At 39.9% G+C, this 26419-nt stretch overlaps 1 protein-coding gene across 2 annotated transcripts in view; it reads right to left on the bottom strand.

Annotated features, from left to right (window-relative positions):
• NRXN3 (neurexin 3) overlaps positions 1-26419 on the bottom strand; it is a 1516445-nt gene that overhangs the window by 753316 nt on the left and 736710 nt on the right. For both annotated transcript variants that reach the window (XM_045807717.2, XM_087856158.1), the window contains exon 12: positions 20579-20698. In XM_045807717.2, the coding sequence (XP_045663673.2) occupies positions 20579-20698 (120 nt within the window). The remainder of the gene's footprint in view (positions 1-20578; positions 20699-26419) is intronic.

Genomic DNA, 26419 nt, shown 5'->3' with positions numbered 1-26419 from the left:
GAAAAATGGAAAACAACCTGCTTTTGCACAGAATCTCCTTTTTAAACCCCACGGACAAATGTGTGCTTGGATCGCCAGTCTCTCAGTGTCTACTGAATTTACAAATTCCTCTTTTAAATTTATGCTAAAAATTAATTGCAGACTTACAAAGAAAGAACAAACAACAACTTCTTTTATTATCTCTCAAACCCGTTAACACAAACACTCAGGGCCTCTCCGTAAATAGAGATGTGTGGGTTGCACGCCATCTGTGTGCAATGCTGTTTGCCAAGTAGCCTCTTATAGCAACCGGCAATGCCGTGACCAGCGCTCCTGGCCATCTACTGTCTCTGGACTTTGTCTGCTCCCAATCTGGGAAGGTGGGAAGGTCAAAATTCTATTTTGTGCCACAGCATATGGAAAGACAATATGGCAGAGAGGTGAACAGAGCCTGAACTCCCAATAGACAAGCCTGGATTTGAATCCCAGGTACTTCCTGCTTTTGTGTCTCATGGGCCAAATGTCTCAATTCTTATATCACAGTTTCCTTTCCTAAATGGGAGTAATAATATCTACTTGCTGGGGTAATGGTCTCTACTTGAAAGATTGTTATAAAAATGACATGAGAATATAAATAACCCAGCATTGTACCTAAAATTAGGGAACATGCCATGAGAACTTCTTAAAAGTTTTATTACTTTATTAACTTATTCCAATTTCTACCTAATTGTTTCACTGATGCAAAACAAAATCCTTAAAATGGAGTTTTGCTGAAGTAGATACACTCTCCCTTTGGGAATTATGTAATTCTTCAATGTAGTCACCTAATATACGTCGACAAACAAACTTCAGGATTTTGTTATCAATCCAGGGATAAGTTACACTCCCGTGGGTCCTACATAAAATTCTGCAGACAGCATGTGTGATGTGCAGACATGACCCAAACAGTAGTTGGTTGGTTGACTGGTTTTATGACACAAAACCCACCCTTGAACCAAGACCGAAAGAAAGGATGACAGTATTCCCAAATCATCACACACAAATACACAGCCAATATGCTTCTTAAATTTCAATTTCTCCAACTATATTTAGAGAATGCTTTGAACCAGCAGTCAGGCTAAAAACAAAACATTTAAGTGGATCTCGGTAAAGCAAGTGCAGAAGGAGCTGATATGATAGTATAAATTCCAAAGGCTTTCTCTTTGTTTTTCAAAATGACCAAGACTAAAAATACTCTTTTCCATAATATACATGCATCAGCCTCTAAGGAATCTGTATGTTTGAACTGGAGAGAGAAGGAGTCATTCTCCATATTCCTCAAGAGAAAAGGGGACAATACAGGAATGCCTTTGGTGCTCATCTTCTCTGCTGGCTCTTTCACTGTCTTGCAAAAGAAGCCTTCATTTAACTTCAAGGCAGAAGGGAGTAGACCAACCCACAGGCATTTATAACAAAGACACAGATGGTTGAACTGGTCACCTGTCTGCAGAAATTATTCACGGAGGGGAAAATGAGCCACAGAGACTGAATAACTCTTCCGTGTATATGTGTGTTTTAATAACCTCAAACTATCCTTTCAGCTTATAATCTGAACCTCAATCACAGCAGTAAAAAAAATAAAATAAATAAATAAATAAATAAATAAATAAATAAATAAATAGAATTTAAAAATGGAGAAAGGACAGAATTTTTACTACTACCCTCACTAGAGATGGATGGTATGAAATACTCTCATTTGATCATGATGGATGGTCCTTGCTCTGTACTCTGGAAAATGAGTAACCACCCCCACAAAGCATCTCTCTACAGGTTTCTCGAGGAAAAGCAGGCCTCTCTCCTGTCCAAACCTGACAACTGGATTTAATTGTGCACGGAACTAAGGGGTCCCTGAGGTTTAGCATCACGTTCACTCTGATCCACCAGCACCAGGGGTAAATGGATTCAACTTGGTCCCTGGACTTTCAGTTTTAAAAACAACCAAGAAAGAGAATCTCTTATTTTGGAATATTCCTTTGGCTATATTTTCAATCTAGATCTGTAAGTGACCTTATTGTTTCTTTTTTTCTGGAATCTATTTTTTCTGTCCACGTGGCTCTCAAAACCAATACCACTAAGAATGGTGCCTTTCTAGATGTTGATGATTTCTCCCTGGGCCTTATGAAGAGTATGAACCAATACTTGATAAGCACTTAAATATTCATCCTTAATAAGTATTTTAACAGGTACAGAGAAGAGTGCTTTCCCAGGAAAAAGCTAGAAAAACTAATGAGGGAACACAGGAGACCAGAACAGGGTAGGACAGTCTAATGGTTAGGTCCTCAACTGTCTTTCTAAATATTATTATTACTATCACCCAGTTTGAACAGCAAAAGAAAAACTTTGAGATTCAAGACAGTCACCAGAACGTAAACCCTAGGAGTTTCCTTTTGTACATGATCTTTGGAGGGGAGGGGGGAGGCTTAAACTGGTAAGCTCACAGTAATTATGTGTTTGGTATTTTTTTTTTAAGAAAAGGAAACTATAATTCCCAAGTTGGGTAACAGGTGCGTGAGTATCTGTTTTGTTATTTTTATACTTTACACATATTAACATATTACAAATATTATTTCCATGGTGTGCAACAGTTAATAAAAACATGAAAGCCTTTAAAAATAAATGAAAAGTAAATTACAGTCTTCAGCAATTGTGACAAAAAGCTAACACCTGTTAATATAAGATGATGGGTACAGGGTGCTGAACGTTTTCTGTATTTTCTGTATGTATAAAATCTTGCATAATTCTAACATTCAACTGGGCTTTAAAAAATCACATGCTACTGCTTTTCATTCTAAATTGGTTTTAGGTGACAAGGTTTAATGGTGTTGATTCTTAGGAATGATTTTCTAATTTCTTGAAGAGGGACAGTTTCTGTTCTGCTTCCTCCTAATACTGAATAACTCTCCTGTGGATATCTGAACAATTTACAAAACAGTGGTGGGGTTATCTCCCGAATGGTGAAATAAAATCACAGAGAATCTGAGTAACCTTGGGTTGTCCTGCGTCAGCCACTTGACAGAGCCTAAACTTTCGAAGCCAGGGAACCAGAAAATCATAGGATTAAGACAGAAGCAAATAGTAGCCGACCTTGCACCCATTTTCTCAGGGGTGGTCTATGACCATGATTTATCAGTTTTTCCCACCTAATCCTATCATCAACACATTTGTTTTGTTTTCTGTTATCCTTAAAAAAAAAAAAAATTCCAAGGCTTCTTTTGGAGAAATAATCCCAGACCTATAACACGGCTGAACTTTACCCAACACCACATTCTGAGGATTCTTGTCCATACTAACAGTTGACAGAAAAGACAATCAACTAGGAACAATAAATTAAACAACCATGTAGAAAAAAAAAAGAAAGAAAGAAAGAAAGAAAGAAAGAAAGAAAGAAAGAAAGAAAGAAAGAAAGAAGTTCCATGTTTCAATGTGTACAGCCTAGAAGATTGTTGGAACTCGGTATAGATGCTGTTATCATTCCAAGTCAAGTTAGGTAACACATGGCAGGCTCAGTAAGAATAAGGTTGAACAACAGATATTTTTACTTTTTGAATTATCTTATAAATTAGAGGAATTTCTTAAGAGTAATCCCCAAACGAGTTATATAATTGGAACAAGTATATGAACTTCCAAGATTATTGTCCTTAAAAGGATAGCATGGATTATAACTAACCTACAGGTTACAGATAATGAATGAAAGGCATTACAGAGGCCTTGATAATATTCACACCACATTGCGCAAAAAAAAAAAAAAAAAAAAGGAGGGGAGACCTAAAATATTTGATACACCTCATACCTTTGCTACATGAAGTTTTTTGACCAGAACTCTGTCAAAATATATATCGAAAGATTCTCGTGTTGCAGGGGAGGTTACCTACACACTTTAAATGTTCAGAATGTATCCTTTTCAAAACAGAGAAATTACACACATTTCAAACTGAGGCAGGAAGTAACAGTTTGGAATATTTCATGCACTTCGGCTTTGCAACAGGGAACTTGGGGAGGACTGTGATTCTGAGGAAGTCAGAGCCCTCTGGTATTTCCATCAGCTAGCAGCCTGGATGCAGCCCGAACACAGTAGCAGAACTTAGCCGACCGCAATTTTGCCTACGTCAGGGAAAACAGTGAACTTGGAATGAACTTGTCCCCAGCCATATACAACCAAGGGCATTAAAATTATAATTTAATCAGAGAGGCCCTAACAGTCCTTTCCATTGGAAATCATACAATAAATATGATCTAACACTTTTTAAACCAATGTAGGTCTGAAATACTAAGTATTGTGAGAGGAATAGAGAAAAGGCTTTTTCATATGAGAAGATTATTTTTAACTTAAAAAAACTTTAATTGTAAAAACCAAAAACAGAGTTAAGGCTACAAGGAATAATAACAAAGCTTATAAATTACAAATGGGGTAGATTTCTGAAATGTTTGGCACTTCACAAATTCTTTGAACATCATAATTGGTTGTGCCTGCTTATAGGTAGCTTATAATAGTCAAGTTGAGGCTAATCCTAAACTCTCATGGCCAACTCTCCAGGTTCACGCACGTTCGCCATCTACCCTGGCTATTGCAAGAGCCTTCACTCAGCTTCCAAAAACAGATTCATTGAATCCTCACTGTGTACCCTCCACTACACGAGGTTCTGGTTATTTAGTGGTGACCAAAGGAATGTGGTGTCTACTCTCATGGGCTTTAACTATCTTCTTTCAGAATTACCCCTCACACTCAGCCAGAGGGCTCTTTCTGAGAGACAGCTTTGCCCCTATTCCATACTTGCTCAAAAACTCCCATTGATCCCCTTCTTCCAAAATCTTCCACTTCCAGATCCCCAGGATCAGGGCCTCATCTGAGCCACCTCTGACCACCCTTCACAACACCTCTACTCCAGTCAGACTTTCCACTCCCAAAATAATCCCTGCCTTTTCCTATTCTCCTGCTCTCGGTCACTTAGTCCTTCCCACATAACACGGAGCATCAGCAGAAGTGAGCCTATATTCTAATGAAAGAGAAATGAATATGCTGGGTTCTGTAGAAAAACACCAGTTATGCAGTCTACCTGGAAACGAGTTTAGTTTTTCATGAAGTAAAAAAAAAAAAAAAAAAAAATAGAGAAAATAAAGACATCCGTAAGAATTAAGTTATTTCCTTGCAAGAGACAGGGAGTAACTGAGATCACATATTAAGGACCCTCTTTAGGACACAGCACAGTAGGGTCATGTATTTGCCTCTCCAAGAACACACAGATGTAAGAGGTTTCCAATGGTGTAAAGAAGATGCATGATGGAAGGAAGTGTGTATGTCCTTGCAGAGGACCAGATGGTGCATGGGGACAAGTGACATCTTTGGGACTATGGAGAGTAGAAGGCTGGATAAGGAGACATAGGAGAGGACAGAAACAGAAACCTAGGGAACAGGTAACAGCAACAGGAAATTCTCTTTGCTAGATGGCCAGGCTTTTGAAGACGTCAGGTTACTGGAAAAAAAACCTTAACATCAAAAAAGAAGTCACCAAGGATAACGCAAAGGATGGAGTAAGATAAAAAGGCTATGACCAAGGAACTCAGTTTAGAATGTTCTTCACATCCTGAAGGCCAGCAGACATTGATGGTGAGGATGGGGAAATATAGCACAGGTTAAGATGTTACAAAACAGTGACTGTGAATTGTGCTCTGATTCCAGGAATAAAAGGATTGGGAAGAAAGTATCCTTCATGGAAACAGACATCAGCAGATGTTATGTGACTGGCAAATCCAGATTAGAGTTAAAGGCATAGATGTTGAAGCGATAGGGGAGTTTGTTCTCATTAGGAAAATACACACCAGTGTGCCCATGTGATGACAATTACTTCATCATTTGTGGTCTACTACTTACTTGGCATCAACTATTTGTCATCAAAAGTAAACTATTTGTATAAACACATTTCTACTATACGAAGGCTCAGAAGTAAATAAATCACACTTCCCTCTAATTAATAAACTGAATATAAAGAAAAAAATCATCCCCATGTGAGTCTACTTTAAAATGAATTTAAATCTCAATCATCTCAAACTCTTACACCTTTGTTCTCAGGAACAAATAGAGCCTGGAAGTGAAAATTCCCTACATAATTATTCTCAGAAGGGCCTGTTCTTAAGATGGCTGATATTTTCTTTTGGATTACCTCTCCACCAATCCTCTTCCCACACATTAAGCAGTCACACTCATCACATTTCCTCTCCTCAAATACTATCAGCTTCAGAGGTTCCGAAAAGCTGACAGCATTCTACTCACTGAAACTGATTATCAAAATCACCATGATTGAGATTTGGTCTAATCCCCTGGTGTTCAGCAGCTGAGCCCATTCTGGAGGACTCCTGGGTATTGGGTATGTAATGTTATCAAGGCTTGGCTTCTTACTCGGTTAAACTCCACTGGAGATCAATAGGTAGCCATCTTCCCATGGCAGGCAATAATTATCACATTAGGCTGCTCAGATAATAAACCAGGGGTTCCACAGTTCCCTAGTCTTGTTTGTTTGGTTTTCGTCTTCTGTCAAGAGTGAATAGGGAACAAGAGGCTGGCCATGGGTCTTCCACTATTTGACCTCATGTTAAAGTTGTATCAAGTATCCAACTTGGCCTGTCCTGTCCTTAGAGCCCCAGATTCAGAGAGCCCTGAAACACACCGAGGAGAGATGGCTGAAATCATCTATTGTAAACAGTCCATGATGAAAGCTAAATTAGGTTGTGTGTTACTGCTGCAAAGGAGCTGATTTGAAAATGAGGTACTATCTACAAAGTTAGGCTTATGTATTAAGATTTCTGGTAATAGGGGCGCCTGGGTGGCGCAGTCGTTAAGCGTCTTTGGCTCAGGGCGTGATCCTGGCGTTCCGGGATCGAGCCCCACATCAGGCTCCTCCGCTGGGAGCCTGCTTCTTCCTCTCCCACTCCCCCTGCTTGTGTTCCCTTTCTCGCTGGCTGTCTCTCTCTGTCAAATAAAGAAATAAATAAATCTTAAAAAAAAAAAAAAAAAAAAAACGATTTCTGGTAATAATGGAGGCAGCAAAGATTACAGTTTTGTTCCCTTGGTCTGATAAGTGACAAGAACAAAAGATTCCTGGACAGTGATCCTCCTTTGTTCCAAAAAAGCACCAAAAATAAGACATGAGATTATGGAAGGTTCCAGAATCCCTTGGTGCATTCTTGGGAGCCTGAGCAAGTACCACCTTAAAAAATCAGGATATTTACAGGAAGGGTAGTAGAGTCCTCTGAAATTTACTTAAGTTTTGGTTGAATCATAGAGACCCAGAATCAGGAATATGTTTACATTTAAAGTTAGAACATATAAAACATCAGTGCCACCTGAGTAACCTAATACTCATAACCCTACCACTCCATCCACCCAACACAGCTCAAGTCTATAATTTCTAGACGAAACCAGAGCCAACACGATACATGCAAGTTGGCTGTCTAGAAAATAGGGTAAATACACAACAAAAGTGGTAATTAATCTTGTCAAAATTCTACTTATTTACTGGTAACATTGTTCTTTAATAGGAGGGTTACAGTTTTAATTTAAGCTGCTACCAGGAACGAAAACCCTTCCTAAGTCAATACTCTGCTTTACATCTATTATTTCTAATGCTGTTAACAAAACTGAAACTTTTGCAAGACACATATTGTGAGGTTGTGCTGCGTTAATTGCCAAAGGCCACCTAGTTAGGAGGACAGGAGCCAGGAAGTGAACCCACTTTTAACTCTTAAGTCCGCACTAATCCTCCTTGAGGTGCCGAGTCATGCTGTCTCTCAGTTCTGAATATGAATGCAAAGGGTTTGGGAGAAGAGGTCAATATGGACTAAAGTGGCCAGAGAAAACACAGGGGAATAGAAGAGACTCAGGCTGGACCCTAAAGCCAGGTCAAGGGGAGAGAAACCTTTATGGAAGAGGAAATGGAGCAAGGAGGGCATGGAATATAATGATCACAGAAAATGCTGAGACAGTGACATGTGACAATGAGAATGCTGGCCTTATTAGACGGCACACAGCCACGACTATTGAAGGAAAGGTGGACAAAGAGACAAATTTTCAGAAAACCAAGAGTCGGGTTTAGGCCACGAGAGGGGCCACCGGAGGTTCATGGGCAGAGAAGTGATAAGACCAAAAACAAAATAAATAAAAGTGCTCTGGGAAAATTAATCTGCAACTGCTACACAGGATAGATTTCAGAAATAAAAGCAGGGAGGCCACCACCAGGGAGCTCAAAGACTGCCAAGGGAAAGCAGCAGGGAGCAGCATTTTTAACAAACCCTGTGTTGCCCAGTTGATTGTGACTGCCACGGCTTCAGTGGAATTCATGCGATGCTCCTTCCTGATTTGCTCTGTCGGAATGGTCTGCCACCAAAACATTCCATGTGACAAGAGATGCAGCTTTAAGAAATAGAGCCGCAATCTAATATTACCTAGGAAACCAAATATAACTAAATGCAGAATGTTACCCCACACTGGGAAATAGCTGTGAGATTTGGTTATAGCTGTGTTTATTGTTCATTAAACTTTATGTAATAGGAAAATATGCTAAATTAATCCAAATGCAAATTAAATAAGTTACATGTTGGAAACCCATGTGGGGTGTTGTGGGGATTGGAATAAAGCCTCTACCAACACTGAGAGTGTGTTTGGCTAAACTCACTTATTTTAATACATTCTTTTCCATTTTTCCCTGTTCTCAGGATTTTTCACGAGTCCGGGACCACAAGCATGTGTGGTGCTGTGTGTGTTAAGCTGCAGGCCCTTTTCCAAAGCACCCCCCAACCCCCCACCCCCAGTGCCGGGGCACTGATGTGAGTTTTAACTAGATGATACACTTGAGTGCCCGCATGAGGAAGCCATATGGGAATTTTAGGTAGCAAGAGGAGAAAGATTATTCTTAAGGATAAATAAATCCCAGATCCCTGCCTAAATCCTTTTTCAGAGATAAATCTGTACCCCAAATATTGAGTATTCACATAGGATAAAGGGGCTTTCTATCAAATATTTTAAAAGGGAGACAGATACCTTCTCTGTGGCCCAGGGAAACATTACCCATACAATTACAGATATACACAACTTGTCAGTTGGTAAGGTACAACCAAAAGTTCACAGACAACACTGTAAAACACAGCAACAAAGACATTTGGATAGAAAAAACCCTAAAGGAAAGTTGTATTTATTTTTAATATGTATATATGTATTCTTTTTATTTATATGAACATGTATTTAGTTTTACTCATATAAAGATATTCGGGTAAAACTGCAATTTTTTTATTTAGTTAGAAGCTAATTACAAAACGTTTCCAGTGAATTACTAGGAAATAATGCCAAGAGTCAGACACTACTATGTCCTGTCAATGGTCCTGAGCATTTCTGCAAAGGGTTTACTATGTTTGGCTGAATTCTCCTGCAAAGAGATGTAAAATTTCTGCAGCAGTCCACAGTGTACAAAAATCAAGACATCTTTCTGTGTTTTACATGTTTCGGTATACAGTGCATCTAAATGCCACACTCGTATGTTACTAGTTTTGGCCAACATGAAACTCAGCAGAAACTGACAGATGATGTCAAAGTAGACAAGTTCTACTGTCTCACACCAGAACTCTAGAGTAGACCGTTACGAGAAATCTCATCATGTGAAATAAACTGCAATGTCTCTTTGGAAGTGGATGCCACAGAAGGAAAAAACAAAAAACTGAGACCTGAGGCTCCTTCCCCATAGACATTATAAGGGTCTGCTCTCCAACGAAAATCCACTACAAAACCATTTTACGAGTACGTAGATACATCTATGTACAACTGCTCAGAAATAGCAAGGCTTTCTGCAGAAGGGGTAAGGACAAGAGAGAAAAGAAATGAAAACATCTTGACATTTCCATTTTTTATCTGAACAAGAATATTGTATATTGAGATGCTCGTTATAATTCCTGTGTGCCCAAAGTATCTGGTCTGGCAAGAAAATACCTAGTCCTCTAGAAATACTATTCATTTCATGAAAAGAACACTAGGACCATTACACAACTCAGACTTTGCAAATATGCAAGGCTCAATCATTCATCCAACAAATATATTCTGAACATCTATTCTGTGCTTGACATCATGCATACTCTGAAACAAGGTCATATAAATAATTGGTAAAATTATGCATGTTTTTCTACTACCTTGCACTTTCATGCATTTTACAGATTTTCAACAGTGAGCCTGTATAACCTTAATTATCAAAAAGAAAAAAAAAACTAGTTAAAACTAAAAAGCATCAGCAACGCAAGGCTCCCTCATGTTTTTGTAGACATGCATCAAAATAATAATTACACGCAAGCATCTAAAAATCCAAATAAGGGGCTGCCTGGGTGGCTCAGTCTGTCGGGCATCTGCCTTTGGCTCACGTTGTGGTCCCAGGGTCCTGGGATGGAGCCCCACATTGGGTTCCCTGCTCGGTGGGGAGCCTGCTTCTCCCTCTCCCTCTGCCTGCCACTCTCCCTGCTTGTGCACTCTCTCTCTTTCTCTCTTTCTCGCTCACACACTCTCTCTCTCTCTCTCCCAGTTGAATAAATAAAATCTTTTAAAATAAAATAAGAACAGTCAACAGTCACTTCCCTGAAATCTTCAACTTTTTGTTTGAAAACACCTCTTAATTTCACTTGGCAAAGAGACATGGATCAGGCAGCAAAGATCTACAGGATAAAGGTAGGTGAGAAAACAAACTAGAATTCTAGGCGAAGAAAATAAGAGCGGCTAACTGCAAGAGCCACCACAAACCCTGCATCCACTGAGCTTAATCAAGTGTTATCAGAGGGACTGGAGGGAAAAAGCAATGGGGACCTCGTGAAAGACACTCAGATGATGAAATGCCTGATGGAGACACAGTTGCAGGTATGTAACTAGCTTTGCGTGACTTCTTTAACCGAAGAAGGCCTAGAACTACAGCTGAAGGTCTTCCCCCTCCTTCTCCCCACCCCCCCAAATACTCCCATAAAACCAAAATACGGTTCCTGAAATATTTCACACTGCCAGAGCTGTTCTGGGACTAATGCAAAACGTCACTTCATCCCCACAGGTTATGGCTTTAAAGCACAGCATGTCATGCTCATCCCACCTCCGCCCCCACCCTCAGTCTCAAGGTTCAAGGTAAACAGGAACAGGTGACGTCCACTTCCAGCCTAGAGAGAGTAACGGAGACCAGATCCACAATGGACTTGAAACAACAGAGAAAAAGACAACAGATGTGAAACAACAGTTCACAAGACGCTGAACATCAGGCAAAGAAAGACAGGGATTCCTGAGAGGAAGAAGACAAAATCCCGGCCAGTTTACTGCCGGGCTAGAACTGCAAGGGGGTGTCAGGGAGGGGTCCTCGGGGGTAGACTTGCAGATTCTTCCAATGAGAAGAGCTAAGAGTCAGGAGAGGGCAAGGCAGCTAGAATGCAGTGACATGGGTGAGTCTTACGTTCTATGGAGCTAGAGGGAACAGAAACAAAAGATGACACAGTATATGATTCCATTTATACACAGTCAAGAACAGACAAAGCTCATTTATGCTGATACAGATTCAAACAGCAGTTGCCTCTGAGAAGAGGAGGACTACAGGGGCACAAGGGAATTCTCTGGAAAGATGGAACTATCCTTTATCTCAACTGGCATGCTGGTTACATGGCTATAAACGGTTGTCATAAAGCACTTCAGATCCATGCATTTTGCTGAATGTAAATTTTACCTCAATGAAAAAACACACACACCCACCCTGGGTGGAGGGGGAGAAACAGTGAAGAGAAAAAAGTAAGGAAAGGAAACCAAATTATACTTATTAGCTCTATCTTACAAGAGAAAATAAAGTAGTTTACATATTTTTTGCCTTTGCATGTAAGTAAAAATAAATATAGATGGAAATAAATGTAGGAAATTATAAGTCTATATTGAAAAATACATTAAAACTGTACCTGTATGTGCCTAACAAGGTAATATAAAATTATCTTCTGTGAACCAATAGGCTCTCTGTGGATTATTGCCATCACCATCAATAAGGAGCTAGCCAAGCACACCAGAAATAAATGGCCTGTAATTAAACACAGGCAATAAAATCGGTCTACAAATACAGCATGCTAAAGATGGCTGAAATGAAATTAGTGAGGCCACAGATTCCAATAACTCACAAGCATCCCAAGTAAGTGATTGGACCCTGCATGGTGGAGACTTATTTCTCCTTGAGGCGTAGGTCCAAGTGGCAACTGGGATTTGTAGAAATTAACGTGTTATCTGTGAGTCTCAGCTCATTTCCACAGAGGGTTATACAAAACAAAAGCTGCAAGTAGTCCTGGGTCTCGCTGAATCTTTTCTGATTCTGCACTTGTATTAAGATCAGCAGTGTAACAGATCTGTGACACAAAATCTTCCCTTCTTGATATCAGGGGAAATTATAAGCAAGGGTGATTCCCGAGGGCAACACGCAAAAACCCACGTCTATGAAACTGTCCCCAAGAATACCAGCACCATCATCTTTGCTCTTAGAAGACCCTGGGATTACCTGCCATCTCCTGACATCCTGTGAGCTACACTGAATAGCTGTGGTCCGGGAATGAAAAACAGATGTGAAGAAATAACTTTGGCTGTTACCTTAGGTTCTGCTGGCTCCTGCTGGCTCATGAATGCTTCTCTTTAACTGTCTTACCTTCTGGATCGTGCCTCCGATGGTACCAGGCTGCTCCTCCAGCCTTAATAACTTCTCTGGATGCGGCCCCTTCCTGCCCAGACCTACCAAACTTGCAAAATGGCACTTGGATGGAACTTCTGACCTCATGACATGAGCAGATCAACCCTAATGATGTCCTTATTTAAAATAAAATGTGTAAGATATGTCCCTCCTACCAAATAACAATGTAGATACTAAAAATCAGAGTGTAATTGATGCAGGAGTGGTCAAGCTCCATGGCTAATGTAAATCTAAACCCTTATGCATTCTGAAGAGTCCTCATTAAGAAGCTTTCCTTGAGGCATTCAGAGGACATCAGCAGTCCAGAGCTCAGACATTGCAGTCAAACATATAAAACCGAATCCTTGTCCCCCGACCTCATGGTCTTGTGACCTTGAGTAGATCCCTTGACTTCCCCATGTCTCAGTTCCCTCATCTGTAAACTGAGACTGTAATAGTATCTACTTTCTAGGATTGTTAAGATGACAGGATGACACAACAAATTCAGCACAGTGTTTGCTACACAGCTAAATGGTTTAAAAAAAAAAAAAAGGTACTTGAGCAGGATAGAGGTATTCAAGGTAATGAAAAGGATTTGAAATTGAATAGATCATGTTACTGTTAATAAAAATTATCCAAAATTTAGAAAAAAAGGGCCAGGAGAGAGCCACGTGCCCGTCAGTGTCATAGAAAGACACTGTTTTAACAATACCATCCAAAAAATAATTACTTCTATGGGAAAACGTACCTGTGTTTAACATGGGTATTTACTATTAATTGGGGCCCACATTCTGCCAGATGATTAACCTGTCGATTTTTGTTCAGTAGAGATACAATGGTCGGTAGAAAAGATAACACCTAAGGCTAAGGGCTTTTTCCCTGTGAGACATTCACCAGTTTTATATTTAACCCAAATATTTAATATTCTTTTTAATGTCTATAAATATCCAGTTCTTCAAATATTCTTTTGCCATCTTGCTTATGTTTTTACCATCTTACTGTTTTCCTCACTAAGGAGTTAAATAAATCCAGGATGCTTCATTCTGTATTTATGTGAGTTAAGTTTTTAAGTTTATGAAAATTATGTTTGTATGCGTCTAGTTCTTAACTTTTGAAAATTACATAAAAAAATAACCAATAGTTCCACACAGGCTACTATGTGTCATGCCCTGACCTTCACAAATATGAATTTAATTTATCTTTACAACATTCTGGTGAGATAGGACCTATAAACATCCACATTTGAGGGACACAGGGGAAGTAATTGATTAATCCCAAAGCAGTATAGCTATTAAGTGACAAAGTCACGATTTCAACACAGGCCGTCCACTCCACATCAGAGGTCTCAATCACTATGTTATATGACATATATAAAGATTGCAGTAAAATGAAGGAAAAAAATGGAAATCAGAAGATCCAGATCAACAGAGAATAAAAATAAAAACATTTGGGGATATGGGGAGATATTCTAATTCTATCATATCTCAAGATATTCTAAATAAAAAGTCTTATCTTAGTATTAAGGCAGAGATATCTAAAGGGTTCAGAATTCCACAATACAATAAAAGTAACAACCGAGAACATACAGCTTCTCTTTTCCAACCCCATATTCCTATGCAATTGGGTTGTCTGTAAAGACTTGACCACCTGGCATTTTAAACACTCTAGTCTAGTAATTAGTGATGTTAAACTGTGATTATTTCTAATGATTATCAAGTGGTAACAAACCTAATAAGAATGCAAGCTTTCACGTCAGACAAACCTGGATTCAAATTCTCACTCAGCTATTTCCTGTGTGACCTCAGTGTCCCTGTTGTGAAAATCAGGACAATAGTATTTCATAGGAACTTCGGGATGATTAAAGGGATGACATCTTTATAAAGGTCCTAGTAGAGTGTCAGAAACATAAAAGGGACTTGACAAATGTCAAATGTTATTAGTTACAATAAAAACGATCACTACTTCTATTTATTAAGTACCTATCATACCCCCTGTGCTGTACCAAGGCTTCAAGAGGCTAAGTGAGTAACTCAATTTCAGTTAAGAGCTAGCACTGACATTTAAAATAGTTTGATTCTAAAGCTAATTAACTTAATGACTATGCTATCTTTTATAATTTAATAAGATACATACATTACAAGTCAACTTTTAAAAATTTTGGTTCATTTTAAATACATTCTAAGATAAACGTCCAACAATGGTTCAATGAAAGATTTCGGGCCTGTTAGTCCTCACCCAGGAATCCACATGGAGGGTTCTAGCCCAAAAACATGAGCGCCATAATGGACATTCTACTAAATGAGATGAGGAAATCTAATCATATTTTCTATACTTTGAAAAATGCCTATCATGCAGCATAAAACAAAATAAGGCAGAGCACAGACTTTACACGGAGCGTGATCTTAACCACACAGATGCTTAGAAAAAAGAATGGAAGGAAACAGCCAGAAAGCCAGCTGTGGCTGTAGCCTCTCTCTCTCTCTCTCTCTCGCTGGGATGCTATCTCTCTTTTCCGGCCTTCTTTCTTACCATATATGCTTAGAAAGTACTTACAAATTTTTCAAGACTCATGTGTCAATCAAAACTTCTTACTAAGAGCAGCTCTTCTTGTTGGAGTCCCCGCCCAAGGTACAGGTGACCCCCTCCACTTTCTGAGCCCTTACTACATGTGGTGTGTATTTCTATTACAGCACTTCCATGTGTGTCTTCCCCTGTGAGACAGTAATGTCTTTGAGAACAGGGGTGTCTCTTATTCATGATCACATCTGCAAATGAGAAAGGTCTGGTGAGTGAACAAATGAATAAATGATAAAGTATTCTAAGCAGCAGACAACTTAACTTAATACTAAACTTCTCAGATATGGCTTATTTGCCGGACAGGCAGACCCTGGAAACAGAGGCAGGAATTAAACACATAACTGAAAACAGGGACACCTGTCATCTGATATCTTTGCAAATTACTGCTGTACAAATAACACCACAGACTCATAACGTAACGCCAGTGTCTCTATATGGACCCAAGAGACAGAATGAACATAGGCAGGTCTATGGCCTTGTTTGTACACTAAGTAATGCTATATTGCTCATTTCTTCTGAAGCCTGAATGGGAGATGTGTTTTCAACAGATTTAATCAATACACCAACCTACATTAAAAAAATAAATAAACCCACACAATAAATAAAAAGCAAAAGGCCAATCAATCGCCAACAGTGCAGCTGAACAGTCACTCCAGCAGAAAACTGTCTGAAAAGGCGCTTCACACTCCACTGTCTGCACGACCCACAGCTGCTTGCTATTGATTTGTTGCGAGCAAAGAACGTCTATTATAGCATGCCAGTGTGAACCTAGCAATTTCTCCAACAAGGAGCCCGCAACGGAGGACTAGCAATGTAGCGCGGGTCGCTGGCTGCTGAGGGTGGGCTGAGGACCCACATTTATTTCCTTCTGTTCTTCCCACAAAGCCATGATAAACACCCGATTTCTAAATCCAGCAACTTGCTGTGTTTTCAGCACTCACGTGCCGCACACTGTTCCACATTCACTTCTCCAGGGCACAGAAGCAATAACGAGACCCCAAAACCGTACACAAGTCCAAACACTTGTCATAAACATGCTCAAAGGTAACTATGGTGGTACGGATTGACGTAAGGTATTTAAAATTGCTGTTTTCGCCAAGTCCCCAGAAATGACAACGCTTTTGTATACGTGTGGGTACACGCAAGTGAGTTGCATTTGGGGCAACATCTTGTGGTGCTGTGGAGAGAGGAACTCAACAGTACGCTGTCCTGCCCACATCACAGGAAAGGGATTCTGGATTTGCCTGATGGCGTGATGGTTACAACATACTGAAATCTCCCAGGCTCTCGGTCCTGATTTTAAATACCCATAGGAACCCAATATCCGAAAAGAATATCCCTAAGAGAAACTTTGTGAGGTTCCATTTCTTTTGTTGTTCTTGAAATATAAGTTGGCACTCACGTGGTATGTACCCTCTGAGAAGCCCTCTCTGTTTTGAATTTTTCAGAAGAACTGAAGCTTTTCTTTGGAGAATGTTACTGGTGTGTCCTTCCATAGATCTTACTGGATCTTACAGGAACTCAAAATTACTTCTGGGATGATTTTGTTCATTATAGTTTCAAAACAGCCCTAAAAGTCACCTAAAGGAAACTCCCTGTGAATCTGCTATTACATGAAATGGTAGAAGATCTTATCTTAAATCTACATAAGACAATTAGTAAATCAATTATACCTGGGTTTCCCAATCAGACCACTTTTGTTTTCTATCCAATACAAGAGAGTCGCTCTTACACAAGGTAACCAGCCACGAGAATATACGCCACACCTTCACAATCACTGTATCAGCTTTGGATAGCTATCTTCACAGGACTAAACCTGAAATTCACCCCACGGCCTTCACCAATCCACCATGCTCTCATAGAAAATGATGGAATAAAGTTAAACCACCCATGTCCGGTCTACTCATACTAAAATAGATATAGTTTCTAAACGTAAACTCTACTCATGGAGGTGATATCTACTTGACAGCACCTCAAAAATCATCATGCAAACGCCGAATTTGGCAAACAGGCAAGAAAAATCAAAAGTCATGAATGAAGGAAACAATGCTAGGAAAAATGTGGAGAACGCTAAAATGCAAACATTTCTTTAGAAACTTACAAATCATGCCCAGATAGAAGTAATTTTTCTATATATGATGAACTGAACGGAACCCTTTATTTTGAAAAATATCAAACCCTAGCGCTTTCCTATTGAACGAGTTGCTATCCTTGGATGTGCAGTAAGAAACTGTGATTTTTTTTTTTTTTTCATTTCCATTAACTGAGATCAATCTGCTGTCCTGAGAAACAGCTCATGGAAAATGAGAGATCCAAACCTTCCCCCCCAATCTCCCACCAAAAAGTCTGTGGTCATCAGCTAGAATCCTTAACCAACCATAGGATCCTATGACAGCATTGTAAGAAATACAATGTATTCTAGATATATGCAACATTCTGCAGAATACACATTCTGCAGGAATACCCTATTCCTAAAAATAGTGTATTTTTAGGTAAAGACCAGATTTCTTTGATACTCCCAGTATCACGCCATGCTCCATTTCTGTTATTTAGGTCAAAGGCAGGCCACCTGTGGCATGCATTATACCAAAGCAATTACTAATGGCCTCTGGGTCCTTCCATGTAAGACTCAGCCCTGCCTTTCTCTACATTCTTTCTTCTTCATCATCTTTCCTCTTGCGTTCACTTATTGTATCTGTTCCCCTTTCTCTGCAATTTTCCCCACGGCCTTTGCCAACGATTAGCACAAGCTTTGTTCAAACTTGCTGGTGACACTGAAGGCGAAGGCTCGTCTCCTGATGCAAGCTCAGATACCAAGAATTTGCTAGCACAGGTCCAGAGAAAATCAAATAAACAACTTAATTTTGAAGATGTTTGTGAGATAAGGTAGCAAATTACAACTCTAAAGGTCAAGGTTGATATAGAAAGTAATGATCTAGGATGTAAACAGGTAAGGCTGATGTTTTTAGGTGGAACAAACTGGCTCTGATGCTAATTCCAAAAGAAAAGTTCCCCCGATACGTTCACTGTTGATCATTAGATACAGAAGCACCTGTTGTACGCTTTAAGCAACCTAACAATCTGATATACATGGTTGGTTTCATTAAAAGCACGTATCTGCACTTTACAGTGATATCTCTCTGAACTCTATATATTCCTTATATTCTGCAATTAAAATATACTTGCTCACATTTCCGCAGAGCCATCTAGTCACGCAAGTCCTGGTCTGCTTTCCAACAGGAGATGAGGCAAGCAGATTCTTTTAACAACTTGGGCTCAGAGGTCTTCTACAATAAAACCTTCATCTGTATTGTTTACAGAATAAAATCCAGAATATATTACCTAGGCCTGGATATCTCAGAAACATCTTTGAAGGATGACATGGTACTGTCACAAAAGAAAGCCAGCATCTCCCAATCCGTTCTAGTACTTCATTATATACTGACAAATTGTTTGAGTCAGATAATGCAACAGTCTTCTTCTGGACTGAGACAACGTCAGAAAAATCTTAGAAAGCCAGAAAGAATCCAGGTTGATTTTTAGCAGAAAACAATGCCTGGGACTGGGTGGCTGAAAGGAACTTGTCAATGAGAGAAAAATGTGTACATACCTTGTGAAGACCATGCTATTCACCGCAGTTAAAGTAACTTACCTTTCTGTGTTTTCTGTGTGCCGTCTCGTCCTGACCATTTTCTACCAGGAGTGGTATGTATTTATGATACGGAATAAACTTGGGAGGATAAAGAAGCATTATGCTACCATCTAGGATAAAAAGCTTTCCTAATGAGTCCTATGCAGACAAAGTGGAAGGAAAATAAAGAGCATACAGCACAATTGCCCAGATATTCTGTATGGGTCCATAACTGCCTATTTCCCAACTCATAAATGTGGAAACAGGACTTTCAATAATACCAAGTACTTAGAAAGAACCACCTGATGCCAAAACTTGCTGCAGATACTGTGTGCTCTGTGTTACAGATCTAGTAGCACCTACTTACATTATCAGATCAATGAGAACCAAAGATGCTTCTCTCTACATTGGTAGAGTCCCCACTTGTTTCTCCAGGTAGATCTTAAGAGACTAACCGAGCACATAAAGACAAAAAGCTATGAGAAAAATAAGAAACAGAACAAGGGGCAACTACGCACATGAAAAAAAAAAAAAAAGTTGAGAAATAAGGATTCAAGAAAAATCAAATGAACATGATAGAAATGGCATTGTAATCAGTGCCTGCTCCCACTCAGGCAACCATGATGTGACTTTAGCATTTGCTCAGATACCATCATGCATCTTTTTATAAAACCAAGAGGCCAACTGACTGCAAGTTCAGATTGTAAAATAAAATCCTACCATTTAGAAAATCAGAAGATCAGCAGGACCCACTATTATGTCAGGGCTTTCAACAAATCTCTTTGTAATAGGTATTCAGAAAACTCAGGCATTGGCTCATCTTTAAAAATAGCCAAGTTAGGAAAGTAACACGAGAAGGAAGTGGAGACACAGGTAAGAGATTCCCACAGAACTGAAGTATCTCCACCATCAATTCTAGAATCACCTTCATGCAATCAGTCTTCTAGAATTAAATCAGCCGATACGCTTGAAGCATTGCTAGTGGACAAAAATAACAACTGGCTCTCTTCCAATATGAACTAAATATGCAGACACAGACATATAAATATATGTACAAAGTAGGAATGCATATATAAACAGAATGACTATGTACAGGCAAACCAAATAGGTATCAATACATTTAGCCAGAGGGAATTTCCGACATTTGAAAAACCCCAAAGCATGCTTTAAACATTTCTAGTTGGAAAAAATAATAAACTCTGAATGTCTTCATCATTTGGAAGACCTAAGAAGTTCTCTAAACTCAGAATTTTGAGAAAATAGCTACATTCCTTAAATAACCTCTAAATTCTAGACAATGCAAATGGGAGAGTCTCAAAACTGTTATCCAGATGACTTAATTAATGGAAAACTGAACTCCTTAGAGCAAAAATATTGCTTGAATTTTTTTTTTTTTTTTTTGCTTCTCAGCCACAGGCAATCTAATCTAAAGAAAAAAACACAGGGAGTAAGCGAATGGGAAAACACCTAGTAATGTTGAGCAAGAAATGTCTCTTTGCTCTTCCATTAAGAACACCAGTCCTTTATTTTCCGAGTTTCTGAAGGAGGAAATTGCTTACAATTCTTTCAGAAGAGCCAGCCTTTTATATAATGCCCCTTAAGGTTTCTCCAAACGTCTAAACACTGAAAAAACTCCCAAGTGTGAAAAGGTTGTACTCACGATCATTGCACTGGTTTCCAGAATATGACGTCATGGAGCAGTCGCAGGTGAAGCCTTCCCACTGCTGCATGCACACCCCCTGGTTGGCACATGAATCTTCCTGGCAAGTGGTACTTGGTCCTAGTAATTCATAAGAAGAGGGGGAGAGAAGAAAAAAGGAGAAAGACAAGTGTTAACAATTAATCAAGTTCAAAGCAAGCACTTGACTTTGCTACTCCCATGCCCCAAAAACATTGAAAACCACAACCACCAAAAATGTCAATTCTGTATCATGCAACAAGAATCAGTATACACAAAAGACTACAGAAATACACGCTTAGCCACAAACTACCAAGAGTTACACACAGAAGGGAGAGGGCTGAACACCTTGTTCTCTCTTAGGCGGACTTTGCAAAAGAGCTTCATCTCTACCATCCAACTCGAAAGACACTTCATTTGGAATATGGTCTTTCTAAATGTATAATGGTAAAGCAGAAAAATTTATTCCCATGATTCTTATGAACTAAGGCATAAAAGTCCCTAAAGTTTACATTATGACATTAAAAAGATGTTTGATGACATGAAGAGTAGGAAGAGAAGCATATGGCAGCCAACATGTATTGGTGTTTTTAGGTGGTAAGTACTAGGTACTAAGTACGTTGTCTACATTATGTCATTACGCTCTCCAGTGACACTAAGAGGTAAGTAATTATAATCACCCATTTCACAGATCAAAAGAAAAAGAAAAAAAGAAAAACAACAACAACACTAAGCTCATACAAGTAAGATAATTTACCCAAGGTCACACATCTGGTAATGAAAGGACCCTGATAACCAGCTTAGGTAAACTACCTCTGAGACCCAAGCTCTTAACTACATTAGTGCTTCTTAAAGGGTTAGTTCTCAGAGGCATCACCTGGGAAGTTGTTAGAAATGCAAATTATGGGGCTCCAGACCTACTAAACTAGAAACTTCAGAAAGAGGGGAAAATGTGTTTTTCCACAAGCTTCCAGGAAATTGTGATGCGGTCTGAAGTTTAAGAACCAGTATACCGCACCGTGCGGTTGCTATCGGTTTACAGAAAGGTATATTCAAAAGCAGTGTCCACAGGCCAGAGGATGCGAAAGAGAATTATTTGAGGGATAGGAAGAAAATATGAGAAATTACATTCATTTAAAATTTTTTTATCATTTCTACTTTTCTGTGTCTTTCATAAACAAATAATATATAAGTACAATGGTACACATATCTGATATATAAGTAAGTACATTTATTTTGGGGGCATTCTCAAAATCTTTTCTGGATATGAGTAAGCAATGAAAAAGTCTGGTGATCTCTACCTTACAGATTGTCATTAAAATTGCTATTTAGGTCGGCGTGGGGCCTCTCTCTTTAACCCTTCGCTCTTTTTCATTTCTATCTTCTACCTTAACCTTGGCATGAAAGGCAAACCTGAACCTTTGGAATTATCTGAGCTAACAGGAAATATCTTAATATTCAGGATAACTCCCAGAGAGCCTCAACTAAGGAGCCGAGCCCTTTGACTCATCAAATATATTACTCAGGATCTGATGCAGAAAAGCACTTGACAGAGTAAAAATATATCCATTGCAATAAGTGCGTATTTCACAGTTTCCAAAGCAAAGCCTCACACAGGCACAGAATACTGAAATGTATGCATGCGGCGTCCTAAGGATGCATGTTCAAAAGAAATACATGACTACAAAGGGTTTGTCTTCTGGGTGGCGAGACATTTTGTATATATTCACGAGGGGTAGAAGCAATATAGACTGTCACTCCTAATACAAAGCTATTAGGATATGACATAAGAAAGTTCAAGACAATTACTAACACTGGGGGAGCAGCACTGCTGCTGGGTCTCTGCAGCTCCTATGTGCCATGTGGTTCCCCCATGTGGAGATGAAAGGAGGTTCATGGTCATGTTCTCAGCGGGTCTTAAACTTGAGCATTGTGTAGTACAAGTTTCATTAACAATGGCAAATCAGGACAGCTTCTTTCAAAGGATAAAAGTTTCTGAGAAGTCCACAGGGCTCCCTGACCAAACAGCTCTTACCAGACAATGCAGTCGTAATTCAATTGTCCTCGAGAATCAGAAACACATGGAGGCTTTCCCTTGAAAGGCAGTGGGACAGCAAAAACTTCGGGAAAACACAGTAATTCCTTGAATGTTGACTGAATCTGAAGACAAAGGCTTTTCTGTGCTTTTCTCCCTTCCCCACTAACTAGCCAAATTTTCACCATTTTCCAAGGACCGGCTCGAAGGCCTCCCCAGTATAAAATACTCCCTAGTAACTTCAAACAATTCTCTCACTTCTTAGTGGCCATAGCACTTATTATCTGCACCATTAACACTGACATATGATAATATTCAATTTAACACTTTATTACACATTGTGCTGTCCTCTGCTTATATAACCCTCTAATTGTTTCATATATATATATAGTGTGTGTGTGTGTGTGTGTGTGTGTGTGTATATGTATTTTAGTATTTGTCCCCAAAAGATAGAATGCTGCCTGCTGCTAGAAATCATAATATGCTTTGATTATATCCTTGCGGGGTTAAGCGTACTGCGCCACATACAGAGAACATGTTTCAGTCAATGTTGAGCTGATCTAACCGCAGCCCCCTGACCTGCCTGCGTCTCCTACTGTCGAAACCCGCGCATGGGTGACTATCTGCGCCCCGCAAAGTGAGTGATCTGTCCTATTCAACAAGGTTGGTCAGGACTCTAAAACCGAGGGAATTATAGGTTATTTTCAAATTCCACAGAATCCGTTGCACATGCATTAGGAGGTGAGTGCCACGCAGGATCCAATTCCCCTCAAAGATGACTACATTGTAATCACCTCAACAAGAGCGGTTGCAGGGAGGGAGGGCTCCAAGAACCCGCAATGACTCCTCGTTGATCTGAGACTACACTCACACCTGCTATTGAGGCTGAGATCCTTGAGCCCTTGCCCCCTCTTCCAGCCTCATTTCCTACTATCGGCCCCCAGTTCACAGTGCTCCAGCCACCCCTTCTTCCTTTCGCTCCCTCCCCACTCCAGTGGTGCTCACAGGGTGGGCCCCCAGGCAGCAGCACCTGCATCACCCAGGAGCTCCTGACAAATGTGCCTTTTCAGGCTCCGCCCAGACCTACTGGCTGGGGGCAGGTCTCAGGAATCTGAGCTGTGGTAAGCCCTCGGGATGGTTCTGAGGCCTGCTCACATGCCAGGACCTCTGCTCTTATGCTTCAAGACCATCCCTACCTTCAAGGTCCTCCGCTCTTGCTCTACCTACAGCCTGAAATGTCCTTTCTGCAGATTTTCAAATGACTGGTCCATTCTTACTCTAAGTTTCAGGCTTAAGATGGGCTTTCTTCAGACTCTCCTATTTCAGGAAGGCCCCATCAGCATTCCATGTGTTCTCTATCACGTCTACCTCTTAATTATATCAACAATTGCACTGCCTATAACTAAGTCATTTATTCAAATTTTTATTGTTTGTCTCATCCTACTGGAATATAAGCCCTATGAGGGCAGAAGTCTTGTCTGTTTTGCTCACCTTAATATCTCTAATTTCTGGTAAAGTATTTGGTATAAAGAGCTCAGAAAATATTGTTAAATAAAAAAGAACATGAGAATGAAAACAAAAAAATGAAGTCATTCTTTTATGACTTAAAGCCAAGTGGTTTTCCAAACTATTTGTCCATAAAATTTACCGATATCATTTCATACAAGCAATTTTCTACTTGTAATCACTTTTTGGGGGGAGGTAGTAGTGGTGGTGGTAGTATTTAATTGACCACATTTCCTCCTCTAATTTACCTATTAGACTCGTTCAATCTCACCAGAATCTGAGACAAGGATGAGGACAAAAATCTGTATCAAATATGTATAAATATAAGGCACTCTTATGAACTTAACAATACTTTTGTCTAAAACATTCTTCCAGGGGCGCCTGGGTGGCACAGCGGTTAAGCGTCTGCCTTCGGCTCAGGGCGTGATCCCGGCGTTGTGGGACCGAGCCCCACATCAGGCTCCTCTGCTGTGGGCCTGCTTCTTCCTCTCCCACTCCCCTTGCTTGTGTTCCCTCTCTCGCTGGCTGTCTCTATCTCTGTCAAATAAATAAATTAAATAAATAAATAAATAAATAAATAAATAAAACATTCTTCCAAATCAAACTAAAATGGCAAAAATTCTAAGGTAACATAAACCTTTAGAATTATATATTTAGAATGTTTTCAAAATTATTATTAATAGCTTAAAACTGCACTAAAGCTTTCAGAAACCTTTGCATAGAGATCGTGTATAGGACTTTTGCATTTGCTATGTAACCGATCGTCACTCAAATAGCCACACAGTTTTTCGAGACAAGATGGTGACTTTTTTTTGTCTAGCGGGGAAGTGACAAGGCAACAGAAATGTGTAAGAAAAGACTAACCAAGTCCTCAGTATTGGTGGTACTTCGGTTTCTAACTCCCCGCTCTGTTTTTAGATCACAGAAAAACATCACGTTGTGTCTTTTCTTTTTCAGACAGTACCTCTGATGGCTGCCACAAATTTCCCATCACTCTGCTTGAATCTGGGAGTGTTTTTTTTCTCTTCAAGAACTGTCCCAGACAGTCATTTCATGCCTGTTACTGCTAAAATCCACCTCTGAAGTACATGCAAACTGATTCTGTCAACTCCCCTTTGTGGTCTAGAAAATCCAAAGTTGACAGACTGTCTTTTATGACTTGCAGACCCTTGAGACAGAAGTGCTGCCTAAAAGACAGGACCCTTCGATCAGAGTGTATTTTCCCTCTGTTATTGCCCAAGTAGGACTCAACCAAACCTATGCCTCAAGCATCCCAATTTATAATAAATGTCGCTAAACCAGTACAGGCTGGTCTTGGCCATACCGGGGTGATGGGCTTGGTGACCGGGGGAGCCTGGGGGTGGTACATCTGTTCTGATGCCTTACGTCCATTTATCCTAAAAGGTCAAGGCTCATAGCCCAGTGGTAGGCACCAGGCAAGGATGGCTTAGTAATACTCATTGTCTTTAATTAGAAAACATGAGGTGTTTGTCAAAGGATTCAGAATCCATGGGTGAACCCTGAATGTGGAAGCAAGAGATCTCTGTGCCAGCCAAAGGGTTTGTCCACCCTTACAAAGCAAAGCTACCATGGCAGGAGCCTTATGAGGGCTGCCATGGACTGTCCAGGGAGCTCTTCTCTACCACCTGCACCTTGATTTTCTGCTCCTGAGAAGTGCATAAACTTTTCCACTTTCACATTTTAAAATTGATACTGTTTTATAGAGGAAGAAGGAGTGAGCAGTCATGGAGTGGGAAGGAAGAAAAAAAATAGAAAAAGGAAGATGCACACATACAGATACACGTATGTGAGCATGTGTATATGTGTGCAAGACTCTTACCAGCTTCCTGAGCCATCTACAGTCTCCACTACTGAAACAGAAGGACTGAAGTGCTGAGGCTTCAGGGACGGTGTCTGTGACATTAGGGACAGCCTACTTAGCTCTATGTCTTGGTCCCTGCAGCAAAGATCCTTCTGTAGCTCTCACAGTAACTCTACACTCACAGCGTTGGGTCCTCTTGGCTTTTCTGAAGACAGTCATTTACAGACAACATAAGATTCCTCCCCCTTAATTGGCAGAAACCCAATTCACTTCTATGTAATTTTAAAATAAGAGAGCAATGATCCTTAAACGTGCCAAGCGTCCTTCACACAGAGCCAACTCAGAAGTGAATGCTCTAGTTCCCATTTTATAGAAGATTATGCAAAGCCAGAGAACAGGGTCCTAAATATTATTATAAAATTTCATTGGCAGGAGCGCCTGGGTGGCTCAGTTGGTTAAG

The sequence above is a fragment of the Ursus americanus genome, chromosome 26 (genome assembly GCF_024610735.1).
Source record: "Ursus americanus isolate L20-20 chromosome 26, mUrsAme1.1.p, whole genome shotgun sequence".
Lineage (NCBI taxonomy): Eukaryota > Metazoa > Chordata > Mammalia > Carnivora > Ursidae > Ursus > Ursus americanus.
This window is presented reverse-complemented; position numbering and strand designations above follow the sequence as displayed.